This window comes from Cryptomeria japonica, chromosome 9 (assembly GCF_030272615.1).
Source record: "Cryptomeria japonica chromosome 9, Sugi_1.0, whole genome shotgun sequence".
NCBI lineage: Eukaryota > Viridiplantae > Streptophyta > Pinopsida > Cupressales > Cupressaceae > Cryptomeria > Cryptomeria japonica.
In genome coordinates, this window is record NC_081413.1 from 569,550,944 (window position 1) to 569,567,819 (window position 16,876).

Consider the following 16,876-nt stretch of genomic DNA (forward strand, 5'->3'; position numbering starts at 1 on the left):
TTCATCTGCATAACATGTCACTCCATCAATATTCAATCATCATTAGATTCATTTCGCATGTAGATGTATTAAACTTTTGCATTATATTATCATTCGGTATGTAATTGCATTCATTTAATCATCGCATATCGTGTCATTCATGGTTTCATTTTAGATCATTATAAGTGCATACATGTAATTAATACATACATTGTATTCTTCATTTAGGATATCATCACATTTTGTAACATATTTCATTTCACATCATATCATTACACATTGCATATCATTGCATCGCATAGTCATTTCATAATCATTCCCATTATAAATATGAAAACCATACATGCAGAAATAATCAAGAATCACATCATGCATTGTGTAATAATCTCATGAATGTGTCGCACAATATATAATCATTATTGCATTCATCATCATACATCTCATAATCTTGTATATATGCATAAACCATCACACATTAGTAACCATTGCATCACAATATCATAAAAGTGAATTGCATAATAGATAAGCATCATAACATCATACACGTGCACATCAAATTCCATCTCATAAATCAGTAAATAAATGCATACATCCATCATGTAGACCGCATAAATCATATAAAAAATAAATGCATAGCCATGAAAATAAAAGCTTCACTCATATCATGAACCATATAGGGCAAAAAGTATTAGCCGCATCTCATATAATAAAAAAGATTCAATGTCCAATCTACAATAATATCATAAAGTATGAGAGACACATCACAAAAATGAATGACTCAAATCATCAAATGTCTCATCAAAGTGTATACAATAAAATCAAATATGTGATATCTGTATCAAGTGGGGCGATCAACTAAACTCTCCCTAGATGTTGTAGGTCTAGCTATATCTGTGCCTGTTGTGACACCACTTGACGGTCGTGCACCGGGATCCCCAACAAGAGGATATCTACGAAGTGGCGCAAGGACACCTCTGCTCTCAGTCTGTGAGTGATTGCATCTCAATCTAGTAGCAAAAAACTCAACACAACTAGGTGCACACTAAGTAACAAAAAAAAACATAGTACAACTGACGGTAGTACTCGGTCTCTCGACCCGCATGACAAATCTCTCTAAAAGCATTAGTTGTTGTAGTACCCTCAGCCACTCTTTGTACTTTGTCAGCCCTATCAACAACAGCATCTCTCTCTTTGTTATTAGAGAGGCAACCTAAGCACATGTATGCATCTATACCCGTTCCAACTGGGCTTGTAATTGTTCTACCTCCCCCTATAACTCCTACTTAAGACTCTGTAAGCCATTGATTTGTGCCTGTTGCTGGTAAGATGACACTCTGTTCTATATCTGTTGTGATGGCTGCTGCGTTGGCTATTGTGATGACTGTTGTGTTGGCTGTTGGGCCTCTACTTGGGGTGCCTACTGCACCTATCCTGCCTGTCCCCCAGACCTCCTCCTCCTCACTACCTGTGTATCCCAGTCACCGGGTAGCTCCTTAGCTCCTATTGTTGTTGCTGAGTTGCTAGCTCCACCACCACCACCATCTCCTCCACCACCACCCCCACCATCCCCATCATGTCCACCACCATCACCTCCATCATCGCCATCTCCACCCCCACATATCCCCTCAGCTCTACCCCTCCTCTGCCTAGGTGCTCTTTGTGGTGGTCTCTCCTCCCCATCATCAAACATTGACATGGGCTCATCTGAGTGTGATAATCTAGGAAATGGGTGTGCAAGAACATACTGAGCATACTCTGGCACCATACCCCCATCATAAGTACCTCATAAGTAATCCCAAACCTATGCACCAAGACCAAGGTACTCTGCATAAGCTACATCATAGGAAATGGTAGGTCCACAGTCTACCACATCCTATCGACGACGAGAATATACTGCAATCCCCAGTGGAAATCCCTGTAACCAACCATACTGCCTCAATACCTAGGTGACAATGAAGCACTCAATAATGTACGGTGTCGATCCAATCGGGTACCTAGTGCTAAATATGTAGGGCATCTCTAATGCATCCTTTCCCCATGGCTCGCAATCTAAATATGACCTGCACACCATTGTATCAAGGTTATATAAAACTCACCACCAATACTCTAGTTTGCCTAGATTTTGTTGGACAACAACACTTGTATAACGATAAACATAAGGTCTCCCAATTGAATGATCCCTATCTGCGAAAGGGCATGTAATGGCCAAGTACTCCCAGGCCCAAATCTGCAATAGTGTCACACCTGCCGACAAACTGGTGGCTCCAAGATAAACAACCCTATGTAGATCATTGTACAAGTGAGTAAGCATACAAAAACCCCAATAGTATTGCGTACCCTACACGATCATCTTCTCTAACAAGCAACCCCAACTAACAAATAATCCCTTTGACCTATGGTCAAGACATAGTAATCCTCCAACAAATCCAACAAGCACGCAAGCTAGTGGCACAAAAGATAAATCAAGCATCTCCTGCCACAAGATTTCATATCCACAAATATGGTCATCTTGGAAGATCTGCTTGTGTGCATCGGTCCACCCTGCTCAGTCATGTCATATGTCACAAGATCTCCCATCACTGGAATCCTTAAAATCCTGTAGATGTCCTCAGGCATCATTATCATCTCGACGGTAGGAAGGTGGAAGGTATTATGTTTGCTATGCCATCTCTTGGCTAGCACGGTCACCAAACCCCAATTAATCGTATACCAGGGAATATCAATCAAAGAGGACAACCCACATCTGTCGATGCTGTCTAGATTTACTTGTACCAAGCGTGGTATCGATTGCCATGTCTTTGGGAATCTCTCCTGAGATTGTAGAACACCCAAGTCCTCCTATTATCATATCAAATCACAATATCATCGTTTGATTTATCTATCTATATATCAATCTATTAGCTCCCGTGAGATTCAATCAATGTCGTTGAGTGTTTATCATCGACTCTCATTCATCATGAGGTCATTTTTTATCTATCCTATAGAACATCAACATCATGGTAATCAAAACTGATCAACACATCAAATGGGAGAACGCAAAATCAAATTTTTAGTAGTTTGGTATAAAAATGCTAAACTTTCCCATGAGAATGCTACACAACTGCATTAAAATGCTAAAAAAACCCAAAACGCTAAATAGCGCCATGAAAATGCTAACATTTAGCACCAAAGCACTAAAACTCAAAATATGCTAAAAGAACGACCCAAAATGCCAAAACCAGATATCGTAGCATTAAAATATCGAAAGTGCTAATATTCAACGTCTATGCGCTAAATCAATGATCGTATGTGCTAAAATTACCAAAACGACCAATAAAATGACCATAAATGCTAACCTAAACACCATAAACGCAAAAGTAGAACCCTCAATCCAAAACGCTAATTCAAAGACTTGGTGTGCTAACACAATAACCTAAAATGCTAAAGACATGACCAAAAGCGCTAATCCTATGACCAAAGATGCTAGAACCCTACCCCTAAGCGATAAAACAAGCATCGTAATTGCTAAAACGGGTAAAAAAAATCATAAAAACATGCTAGAATTCGAAGAAAAATAATGCAAAAGAGGGTTTTTCGACCTACGTACCGGAGGATTGTAGGCCGGAGGTCACTCGAATCCCTTGACTCACTCAAATCAGTGTGTGTAATGTGGGATCACCATTTTCTATCTCGTAGCTCTAAAATTACCAAGTGCAAATGAAGTGAATGGTAAATCTATTCCACTTTTACCTTTTAAGAGGTGGAAAAGGAGGGAATTAACTGGCATGGTTTTATTTTTCAAATTAATTAACTTTTCAAAGCCATCTCATTTTCTCCTTTCTATCGAGAGATGAATCGATTCTAAAATCTTTTAAAAAAATTCAAAAATCCTTAAAAATTCTTAAAAAAATTAAAAAATAAAAAAAAATCACAAATTTTTTAAAAATCATTGAAAAATTAAAAAAAATGAAAAATTCTCCGATTCATCTCCTGAGGGGGCATACATGTACGCATTACCATGTGATTATTGAAGACAGGGGCAAAAACTAACATTTTTTTTATTAGTATCCGGAGTGTCTCGGGCATCATACATTTTTTCTTTGGGTTGAGCAAAAATTTTCTTTGAACCAATGTGTTGCCACACATTGCTTGAAAGAGGGGCAAAATGTATACACTTAAAATTTGGTCTGGGATACTTGATTGAATATGAAATTATTTAATGAATTAAAATATTTTATTCCTATACTATATAAATGAATTTAACAATTTGTTTATATAGTTCATTATTTTCTAATTCTTCCTATCTTAATTCACGTCTTCTATTTTCTTAATTAAATGGAGAAGTTCAATTAATTTGTTCCATTTAACTATTCTTTTCTTTTTAATTTGAATTTTTAATTCAAATTAATCCCCCATGTGTCTCTCCTTTAATTTGAATTTTTAAATTTGAATTAAAGCACGTCTCCTACTCCTATCCACTTTCTAACCTCCCTCCAGCTCAACCTCCATCCAACCATGGGTTAGCCTAACCTCCTACCCTCTAACCAATCATATCCTAACTTCCTATGGGTTGTTTAGCCTCTCTTGAGGACACATGGCACCTTTTCCACATGTCCATTTCCTCCATGCCACTTGCCCTCTTGAGGGACAACTGTGGCCTTCTTGAGATTGTTCCATACCACTTGTCCTCTCTAGGATGACAAGTGTCATATTCTTCAAATTCCTTCCTAACTTCTTCATTTTCCACCATCCATATCTCCAAATCAGATCTCAATCGTTGATTTATACCACCTCAGCCTTGCCTTGGGAAAGTCTATAAATAACATCGAATTTTATTCATGTAGAGACTTAATCTTGCATCCTATGCTTACTCTATCATTTTGCATTCTCAAAGTAGCATATTAGCAACTTAATTGAGTTATCAAACATTTTAGCATCGTTTAGCATGACATTTTAGAATTGCATATCATATCAATCATGCATTTAGAATAGTATCATTTCACTCTCGTTTCTCACGTAGTCATCTTGTGATCATGCATCTAAGAGCCATCTCATAAACCAACAAGGTCTATGATGGTAGAGAACAATGAGATGATTTGAGGGAGTTGCTTAATTTGTTTATTTGTTTTACTCTTTCATGCAATGTTTCATTGAATGTTGTGTAAATTCTTATTAAATAGATTGATACACAAATTTTACACTATAGATGCAAAACCTCCATGCAATGAGACAATTGAATCTTAAATTTCGGGGCACATCATCTACCAAAAGTCAAGTTGATGGTACACCATCTATAACATCTCATGTTTATATTACAATAACATTCACATCTCAATTTGGAGACACTCCAACTTCCACATCTCAAGTTGAAGGTACAACATCTTTTACATCTCAATTTGGAGACACTCCATCCATCTTCCACATCTAAAGTTGAAGGTACACCATATTTTACATCTCAATTTTACGGTAAATCATCCTTTCCATCTCAAGCTGAAGGTATTCAATCCATCTTTAATATTGTTGTGATTCCTAATGTTGAGGCAATTCTGCCTTTGAGAACACCTCCTAGAGTTTCACATAGAAAGCCTGAGTATTATGATTGATATTGATTCTAATGTTTTGAAACCAACATTTGATAATATTCCAAAGCGTACTTGTCAAAGATATGTTAAGAGGATAAGGAGATTATTTTTTTAGAAGTTAAATGGGACTAGAAGGAGAAAACTAAAATTTAGGCCCATTGTGAATGTTGGTGTAAATTATGTCTCTTAATTACACTTTACTTAAGTTGACTTAGGGTAATGCATTTCATCGTAGTTTGCATATGAGACACTTAAGGAAGTGTGAACATAGGGAAGTTGCTTGTAGGAGAAATTCCACCTTTTGTGGTCTTATCTTGTTGTTACATTCCATCTTCGGTGGGTGATCCACCTTTTGTGGAATATTCTATTGTTTCTCCTACCTACCCTTACCTACCCTTGTTCTTCATTGAGCCACATGTCATGATTGTGTGCTATTTCATTCCCTATAGCCTTGCCTTTATAAGTAGACTCATTTAAATTGTATGTAATTTAATCAATTTCAATCAATCAACTCAGTTAGCTGGGCATTTTGCATCTTGATAGGAATATAGTTTATTCTTGTCACATTTATTCTCTCTTATTTATGTGCTTTCCATTGGACTCTAGATCTTGGCTTCTATAGGCAAATTCTCACATGGTATCAAAGCTCATAAGGTGTCATGGATAGAAATTGGAGAGATTTTGATGCAGTTTTTAGACCGATTGGACATCGCTAATACATTCGAGTGGATGTTTCCATGAATTTTGACTAAAAATACACCTATGTTTTGGGTAAAATTATTTTTGTAACAAAAATTTTTTTAGTCGGAGGGCTATTAAGCCCCCTCCCCCATAGCACCTCGCAGAATTATTTTCTATCTTTATTTTATTTCTACACAGTTTTATTGGATTTGAGTGCAAATTGTTATATTTTGAACAAAATTTATTATTTTGGCCACGACTATTTGTTTTGGTGAGAGTTTGTTTCTACACAATCTTGCAGGTCCTTTGTTGTGCCTTGGCCACTATTCACCTGCTTAGATATGTGAATTACTAAAAACATTCATCTTCTTTGAAAATTGTTTAAACAATCCTTTTTGATTGGCCTCAATTCGGGCTCAATCCTAATTGACAATGGAATTTGATTCTGTTAGTGGTCTGCCCTACCTCGCATCTTGGCCATAGTCAACTTGGCTTATCGTTTGAAGGGCCCAATGCTTGTGCATTGCTTAAGGTGGTTCCTTGTGCCAAGTTAGGAGCCATTGGTGCCTATCGTGTGAAGATCAAAGATGTAGATCCTGTGTTGAATTGTGGGTTTATTGGCCTCTACCTTTTATTGGTCGATCGATGGTTCCACAAATCTCAGATCTATAATTTGCCAAGTTTGTGTTGTATTGGGTGGTGTTATGAGCTTATCAACTTATATATTTCTCTACTCATCCTAGACCATCCCTTTAGCTTGGTGCTTTATTGATAGCTTGTCGGTGTTTCATTTTCCAATGTACATTGTGTTGGCAAATGCACACTCCAATGAGAAATTGTAGGTGATTGAAGGTATTTTCATTGGGCAACCTTACAATCAAGTGATACCGGCAGGCACCAGCACAGGCAGACTCTACACTGGCATACAGAACACCGACACCGAAAGGAAGAATACCGACACCTTGGCCAACAACAATTTTGTATAAACATATTTTGTAATTAATTGTAAAATCTTTTTGTAAGCCGACATGGCGGATTGTAATATGACTCATATATGTATGAGATCATTGTAGATCATTATAAAAAATGATATGATGCGAAATATGAATAGAAGGTAACATACCTAATATGCGAATTATTGGTTAAAGGTTTATGTATATAGCAGAGCTTAAACCGGTACTGAATCTGGCATAACAGATGCTAATCTGAAGCAGTACAAGACATTGGATTAGTATAATCCATTTTTTGTAAGTCAGTGTGACTTCTTTTGTAATTGAGCAGTGAGCTCTAGGCACTTGGCCTTCCTGCATGTGCATGCCCCTATGGTAAGCAGTAATATTTCCTTATTGGCCAGTAAGTGAATATTGTGGGTCACAAATCCCACCGAGGTTTTTCCCACACTAGGTTTCCTCGTTAAAATATTGTGTTATGGTGTGCTTCTCATGTTGTGGTTGTTATTCTTATTTGCTGCATTATTTCTGGTTTACCAGTACACAATTTTAATATGCTTTTCATGTTATAAGTTAAGAAAATTATTATATCGGTCAGATACTGATTCACCCCCCCCTCTCAGTATCTTTGGGAATCCTAACAATTGGTATCAGAGCTTGGTCCTCTATTTTCAAAAGCCTAACAACTTGAGGAAGATCTTGTCACCGGTAGAGATGGAAAACTTGAGAAAGCAATTAAAACAACTCTTTCAGACTAAATGTAGAAAAAGTAAAGAATATCAAACTTGAGGATGATCTGAAGGTTGCTCAGGATTTATTTGAGGACTTCAAGAAAATTTCACCATAGCAAGAAATAAAAGAAGAGAACTTTGTGAGAAGATGCAGAAAGAGGAAGATGAAAAGGAAACTCTTAATGATCTGGTGAACCAACTGAGACAAGATAACTATACAATGAAGAATGAGATGCAAGATATGACTATGAGATTTTGTAAAGAAACTGAGGACAGAAAGAATAATGAAGATGACTTGACTAGAAGACTAAATGATGCTGGAAATGAAAACACAAGACTTAGTCATGAGAATGATATGTTGAAGACAGATCTAATGCATACACAAAATGACAGAATTGAACTCATGAGACAGAAAGGAATCTTGGAAAATGAACTGACTGCTGCAAATCACCACAAAGAGAAATTCAAGAAAAGTTCAGAAGAACTTGTTGACATGCTGAAGAATTAGAAACCTAATGGTGATACAAATGGCCTTGGCTTTGAAGTTGGTGAAAGCTCCGGTACTACAAACAATCATAATCATAGTAAATCGGTAAGACAACCTAATGCTTACAAATTGAATGGGAAATGTTTCAACTATAACAAGTATGGTCAATGTTCTAAATGCAACAAAGTTGGTCATAACTCAGAAAATTGCAGAATGAATGTAAGATGTTATGTTTGTGGAAGATTTGGACATCTATCCAATCAATGCAGAACACATACTGGCATAGGATATGGGAAAGCTATTCAGAAAAACAATGTTACTTGTTATGCTTGTAATAAAATTGGACATATTGCAAAATTTTGTAGAAGGCATCACCGGCAAATAACAAAGGTCCTAGCTTGAAAGGTAAAGAAAAGGTTGAAGAGATAAAGCAAGAATTCTCAAATCAATGGATCAGGAAGTCAGATCAGAATGTTTATGGGAATACCCCTCCATCGACAGAACATAGTAACACTCCACTAATAGGAGACTCTTAATCTAACTGAAGGAAAATCCTTTGGGAGTTTAGCAACAAAATGAAAAATATGCTATTATTCCCTCAGTTGATGGTGAGAAGTTGAAATTACTTCTATAGCACCAGATGAGTTAAGTTGTGACTTAATCGGCAAGCATTAAATATGGTAGTTGGAGAAAATAACATTATAAAGCAAGTGTTTTGGCTCCTTTTTCATTCCTGAGCATTCAAATCTTCGAGAGCGCGAAAATTCCCGAGCGAAGGCATCCTTAGCGAAGAAGTGAAGTAGTTCATCAAAGAACTCATCCCTAAGGCAGATTGAGGTATTTATAACTATGGCATCCTCCTCCACTCCTGAATTTAATGCAAACCCTATTGTGATTGAGGTTATTAAGCGCCCTAGACCCGTATTCAAACTGGTTCCCAAAATTGCGAAGCAAGATGATAGCATAGGTGCATTCTCTTAAATTCCTAAGGGAGTAGTATATGTTGAAGACCCTAGGGTATACATACATTGTCATATAGAGAAATTAGGTGATGATGAGATCAAAAACATGTATAGGACTGAGATTTGTGATAAGTCTGGAAATATCAAGCCGGAACACAAGATAGTAGAAACGCTAGGCTTTGTGGATATTCTTAGCATTCCTGATTTTCCTGAGGATATTATAAGAATTGTGCTAAGCAGAGTTCATGGTGAATTATTCTGGTTGGATTCGATTCATAAAATCACAAAAGAAGCAGTAAAAGCAGTAACAGGGTTACCTTCCACCGGTAGCAGACCTAACAGAACAAAGAAGGTCTCGAATGACACAGTGATGAAACTAACCGGTGCAACTTTTGACAAAAGGTCTCTAAGGGTAAATGATGTAAAGGACATCAATGTCAGATTTATCGGTATGATCTTAGGTTACAAAGCCACACATGCAAATAGATTGAACTTAGTTTCTAGTCTATGTATCAAAAGTGCATATGATATGGTCAATGATAATGCTAAAATAGATGTGTGCGAATGGCTCAAAGATGAATTGATAGACAATCTAAAGAAGATTAAGGGAGATAAGAAAGGAACCTTTAGATTTGGAAATTTACTTGTATGTTTAATGCTATACATTACTAAACAAGTACTCGGTATTGGTAGAAGAGATTTTGGCTTTGATATACCGGTAGGAAAGCAACTATTGGATCTATTGAACAATATGGGAGAAAATAGGGAGAAAAACTTAAATGAACATTTTCAAGCATTGAAGGCGTGAATAAAAACTAGAATAAGACTGTCACAAGCTATTGTAGATAAATATCAAAAGGAAATTTGCTTTGTAATTAAAAAAGATGAAATCTGGATGGAGGTAGTTGTCCCTAGAACCATTTGGGTAACTGAAATAGGCTATGAGACAGATGATAACATTATTGAAACTTATGCAAAAGCCTTCATTGAAGCACCAAAGGAACCCACTGAGAAAGTCTTTGGAAATGTAGAAACAATTGAGAGTGGAATTCAATCTACAAAAAGGGTTAAGAAGGTTGAAGAAACAGTAAGGAAAGGAACCCAACAAGCAAAAGCAATTAAGGAAGATGTCTTGAAACTTACTGGTATAAAGGAAAGTGAGTTGGAAGGACTTCAACCGGAAGCTCATCTTTCACCGGTTGGAACTTCCTCTAAGAGTGATATACCAGCGGTATTCAAAAGGGTTGAAAGGAAAAGAAAACCCTCACCGACACCCTTACCTACACCCAAGAAAACAAGGCAAAAGCAACAGGCAGTGAGGCCTCCAGTGAAAAAGTTGTCTCCTAAGAAGAAGAAGGTAAAACAAGAGATTGCTCCACTGGATAAACTCTTAAATGAAATTACTGAAGATGGAAAGTTGAAAAACATGAGCAAGCTGTACAACACACTATCTGCTGATGACAAAGAAAGCATAGAGAACATTGTAATTTTATACTTAGATATATACAAGAATTTTTTGATGGAAATTGTTGATGAAATACCCAATGAGTTGTATAGAAGACTAGAAGCTAGAAGGGTAGCTATTGTTGAGATGGATAAGAAAATAAAAATTGAAAAACTACTTGCAGTGTATCCAGTAAACTCACCTGATGAGATAGACAAACTAATCAATGAAGCTAACCGAACAATATTTTCAACTGTTCACAAACATGTAGCACTGATGGTAGGTAGAGTAAATGAAGTCTCTGAGGAAACAACAGATGCATGGGATATATTCTTTGTAGAAAAAGAGAAACAGGAAGAATTACTAAGACCCAATACTATCAGAGTATACCAAAAGGACAGGGATAAGGGGAAAGGTAAGGTAGGTGGACCTCCAAGCCTTAAGATAACTAATAATGTGCTCCCACCTCTTATGGATACTCCACCGACACAAACCACAGACAGTCAACCGACCACTGAGAGTATGGAGACTCCACTAGAGGATACAAATCCCGAATATGAAATTTTGTACACTGTAAATATAGATACTCAAGAAGTAAATGTTGTGGTTGACAGAGAAACCACTGAGGATAAGAAGGAATAAGTGACTACCGAGTCACCAACTGCAGATGTTGAGGTTAAGGTTAATGTTAATGATATAGGAAACATAAGCACAAAAAAACCTACTTAGTCAGGAGAACCAGAAATGGACAGTACAAAGGTATAGACAGAGAAACTGGAAGTGCATATAGAGGCTACACCTGAGAAACCGGCTGTTGAGAGCTCAGAAAAACCTTCTGAGACACAGATGGAGAAACCGGAACAAAAACAGGTTGAGACACAAGTTCAGACAGAAACAGTGCCACCGACGAAAGCTAAAAAGCCCAAACCTTTACTTATAGAAATGCAAACACAGACTAACCTAACATAGGCCGAATCAAGCAAGGTGATTACTACAACCGGTAGCATGGATATTGTGAGAACAGTTGGACAGACATCTGGTACTTCTCTAGCAGAATTCCGACCTACAAATGTAACAGAGGTCTTATTGGATTCAATAAATAAGATCACAAAGTGCAATTCTAAAGCCTATAAGGCTATTGATGACACCATTCCTACTCTTAAATTGATAGCACCTAAGTGCATAGGGGATAATAAGGATTCTTTAGGTCAACTAGACACATTGTCTAAGTTCATCACCGACAACATATTGACTGTTGATCAAATAAATGAGGACACATTTAAGGAGAAAATGATTAAGGAAAAAGAGAAATTATTTGAGGAAATTGTAAAGAAGAACAAAGAGAAAATGGACACCTTATTACCGGAACTTGGAGAGACAATTTTTGATTTCAAGAAACTGTATAGAGACACTTGTAAAACAAATATTCTAACAGAAGATCTAGACAAGGAAATCAGCAAACCACAAGATGAGATTAACAATATTGCTGACAATCTGATAGGTACATCAGATTCATTTTTGGAGATAGAAAAGAAATTGCAGATCAAGAAGAGAAAATTAAGAAGTTTGAGAAGGACAAAGAGAGAATAAAGGATAATGCAAAGAGCTTAAAATGTCAACTTGGTCCAAAACTAGACTACCTCATTTCTTTGAGAAAAGAAATTTCTGAGGCTCTGGTTCCCGGACTTAACACCCGAAGAGAAAATGCACATACTCACCGGTACAGTTCAGAGAACACAAGAGGCATTACAGGATAGCAAAAGATTCACTGACAGTTTAAATCTAGTTTTGACAGACATTTTTCAAATTGTAACCCACCAATTACAAGAATCTAGGCAGGACTCCACTGACAGCGAATGACAACCTTTGTCATTGATGTCAAAGGGGGAGTATTGAGATGAGAAAAATGATCAAAACAGGACATCATCAGCTCAGGGGGAGCATACATTTTGGACACACAGTTTTGGTAAGACAATTTTGGTAAACCATTGTTGGACACATTCTTTTTGGATTTTTCTCATGAGTGTTGCCGTCAATGCCAAAGGGGGAGATTGTTGGCAAATGCACACTCCAATGAGAAATTGTAGGTGATTGAAGGTATTGTCATTGATGGCAACCTTACAATCATGTGATACCGGTAGGCAACGACACAGGCAGACTCTACACTAGCATACAGAACACCAACACCGAAAGGAAGAATATCGACACCTTGGCCGATAACAATTTTGTATAAACATGTTTTGTAATTAATTGTAAAATCTTTTTGTAAGCCGACATGGTGGATTGTAATATGGCTCATATATGTATGAGATCATTGTAGATCATTATAAAAAATGATATGATGCGAAATATGAATAGAAGGTAGCAGACCTAATATGTGAATTATTGGTTAATGGTTTATGTATGTAGCAGAGCTTAAACCGGTACTGAATCTGGCATAATAGATGCTAATCTGAAGCAGTACAAGACATTGGATTAGTATAATCCATTTTTTGTAAGTCAATGTGACTTCTTTTGTAATTGAGCAGTGAGCTCTAGGCACTTGGCCTTCCTGCATGTGCATGCCCCTATTGTAAGCATTAATATTCCCTTATTGGCCAGTAAGCGAATATTGTGGGTCACAAATCCCACCGAGGTTTTTCCAACACCGGGTTTCCTTGTTAAAATATTGTGTTATGGTGTGCTTCTCATGTTGTGGTTGTTATTCTTATTTGCTGCATTATTTATGGTTTACCAGTACACAGTTTTAATATGGTTTTCATGTTATAAGTTAGGAAAATTATTATACTGGTCAGATACTGATTCACCCCCCCTCTCAGTATCTTTGGGAATCCTAACACATTGTAATCGACTATCATTGTGTTTGTTGGTTCGATATAACTAACTGGTTCCTTGTTGAAACTCATGCATGATAGCTATTGGATCGACTTGATTCTCCAGGCCATTCACATCATTGGCTAGTTATTATAATAAGTTAGACACTTTGATCAAATATTCGTCCATGTTTGTGGCATTGTAATTGAGGCGATACATTTTGTTTGTCAATTTTGTGAAGGCTGCTTCCTTTCCAAGCATTGGTTGGAACTTTACTTAAATCATGGAGGAGTTTTCATTGCATCACAAAGTGAAGGGTTTCATTCTTATCGATTTGGCTTCTATTGGCAATTCGCCCATTGTTTTCCATTAGTAGTGACACAACCCTTATGTTGGCTTTGGGCTTTGTCTTTGCAGATCTTATTTATTTAGTGGTCGGATCTCATGACTTAATAACACGTATTCCTAGCTGATCTAATCAACATTTTTTGATTAACTTCTTCACTTTTTTCTGCTGATACTTGTTGTGGTTGAATAGTGTCCCGTAGTAGCTAGTTCCTGTGTGGAGGAGGCGTTATTTGCTATTTGGGAAGGTTTTTACAAAAATGTGTAAATATACCTTCTATTTTGTAAGTTACAAATTCCTCCTCTATGTATCATGTTTGTAGATTTTTCTTCAAAGGATATATGGGTTGAGGTGGCCCCATGTGGCCCCCATCCCATTTCATTCTTTTAAAAAAATTTTTTAATAAAAACTTTTCAAACATACTTTTTTCAAAAAAGGGGTTAGTTTGCTCCTTCATATCTCTTGGCGACATTCCAATCAGAGGCATCTTCATCTACAATCTTCTACAGGGCATATTTTTGGTGGCATCATCTACATGTTTCTATATTTGCATCATCATGTTGTATTCTCTTGCATGAGCTATGTTGTAACACACTAAAATAAAGAGCCACACCTCTTTGTACTTTGTCGTTGATGACATATTTGATGTAATCCTCTTGTACTCCATAGATTAGGAAATATCTTTTGAGACTCGATGCATGGATCCTGTTGAGACTTGGATTGCACAAGATTGTGCATAGCTCCAATGAGACTTAGATTGTTCCAATCTTCCATTGATGAGTATCTAGTTGATGCTCAAAGAAGGTTGTCTCCATGCCTGATCTTCATTTTGTTGTAGTGAGTGATACATTAGTCATTGTTCATCGACATTGGTACATGGTTTTTTCACACTTTGACATTCTTGGTGCAACATTGACTCTATTTCTTCCTAATGGGGAGGAATTTTGGTCAACATCATTGGACCATATTTGTAAGAGATTCTACATTGAGGGGGGGACTTCATGGTCTCTCTTCTTCTCTCTTATGGGGGGGGGGGGGTGGGCTTTTTCCTCACATGAGGTTTTGTTCTTCTCATACATCATTAAGAGAATTGTGTGCTTTCATCTCTTTTTTTTTTTCGGGGGTGGGTGGGTGGGGGGAGTTTTTTCTCATGTGATTTTCTCTCTTTCTCCATTTGTGAGAGATTTCATTGCATTTGAACATGGGTACCTAACATGGCCTAGTAGCTGAGACCCAACTTGCATTGTTAGCTTGAGTCGACATTCTCCTAATTTGCACTTAAGGGGGGGTGTTGGTGTAAATTATGTCTCATAATTACACTTTACTTAAGTTGACTTAGGGTAATGCATTTCATCGTAGTTTGCATATGAGACACTTACAAAAGTGTGCACATAGGGAAGTTTCTTGTAGGAGAAATTCTACCTTTTGTGGTCTTATCTTGTTGTTACATTCCACCTTTGGTGGGTGATCCACCTCTTGTGGAATATTCTATTGTTTCTCCTACCTACCCTTACCTACCCTTGTTTTTCATTGAGCCACATGCCAGGATTGTGTTCTCTCTCATTCCCTATAGCCTCACCTTTATAAGTAGGCTCATATACATTGTATGTAATCTTATCCATTTCAATCAATCAACTCAGTTAGTTGGGTATTATGTATTTTGATAGGAATACAATTTATTCTTTTCACATTTATTCTATCTTATTTATGTGCTTTCCATTGGACTCTAGATCTTGGTTGCTATAGGAAAATTATCACAATGAAGATTCTTGGGCTAAGAACATCAGATAATTCAAGTGATAAATCTATTTAAAGAACCTAATGAGTGCATACCAGAGTGTGGGTTCCACCTCACACATGACAAATAGTAATATCATATGATGTATCAGTACATCAACAATGGTAGGTAATAAAATCAGGAAAGCTTGAATTATTATAAAGACGCGAATAACATTGAAAATAAGTAGAAAACATCTAATGAGAGCCGTGGGAAGACATAAAAGTGTAGAGGTTCCAAATAAAAATGAATTATTGCCATTCTTTGGTAGACTACCACAAAGAGATAAAGAAATTGTTGAAGCCTTGAGATCCCTAATTGATTTTTTTTGGAATAATAACACAAAGGTATATCCTAATGAATAAGATTTTTTAAGAAGGAGGATTGGTAGTCAAATTTGTGATCCTCATCTGAAGCATTTTTTTGATATGACTTAAACATATTTTTTTGCCAAATTTCTAGAGATGTATCTGAAAATTAAAATTACTCAAAGATTTTTTGAAATGGTAAAGCCATTTTGTGTCAAAATAAATCACACACACACACAACTTGTTGTAGAGTACATATTGATTTTACTAATCATTATGATGTTATTAACATATATGTGTAGATTTGAATACTAACAATATTTTGCATGATTGTAGAATAAAAGTTCCACTTGGTTCCCCAAGGGATTTCATAACTAGCATTTTATGTGAAAGAGTGGTTGGTTAATTATTTTACAAGAGCTTATGCTTGGATGGTATGTGTGGTCATTGTAGTGGTTTGCACAACATTTACCAATTTATGAACATATGGAGAGTACACATGCAATTATAAATGAACTAGTGTAATTCGGGAAATATAAGATAATGGCCTACGGTCTAAAAGATGGCAAAGAAGAAAGAAAGTGTGAATTGTTTAGTAAAAATATTCTATTGTACCAGTTTAAGGTCATTTTTCACATTAAAATATAGTGTATTAGCACATGCAAGGCATACATAGAGCTTGATGGCTGGACTTGCAATTCAATTTATTCAAAGACACATTTACACTTGATAACATCATTTCAAATTTTCACTTTGTAGAGAACTACACATTACTACATAGAACAAAGTTCAATCAAAGTATTAAAACTCTGCACAGGTTGCTATATTTGTGCATA

At 36.5% G+C, this 16,876-nt stretch overlaps 1 protein-coding gene across 1 annotated transcript; it reads right to left on the bottom strand.

The window, feature by feature from the left end:
* Positions 1–1,405: 1,405 nt before the first annotated feature.
* LOC131051292 (uncharacterized) lies at positions 1,406–1,744 on the bottom strand. The gene has a single exon (XM_057985739.2). It carries the CDS (start codon positions 1,742–1,744, stop codon positions 1,406–1,408), a length of 339 nt encoding a protein of 112 aa, XP_057841722.2.
* Positions 1,745–16,876: the final 15,132 nt, after the last annotated feature.

Bases quoted from the DNA above. Each gene is read 5' to 3' on its own strand.
- LOC131051292 (XM_057985739.2), bottom strand. From the start codon at position 1,744: ATGGTGCCAGAGTATGCTCAGTATGTTCTTGCACACCCATTTCCTAGA.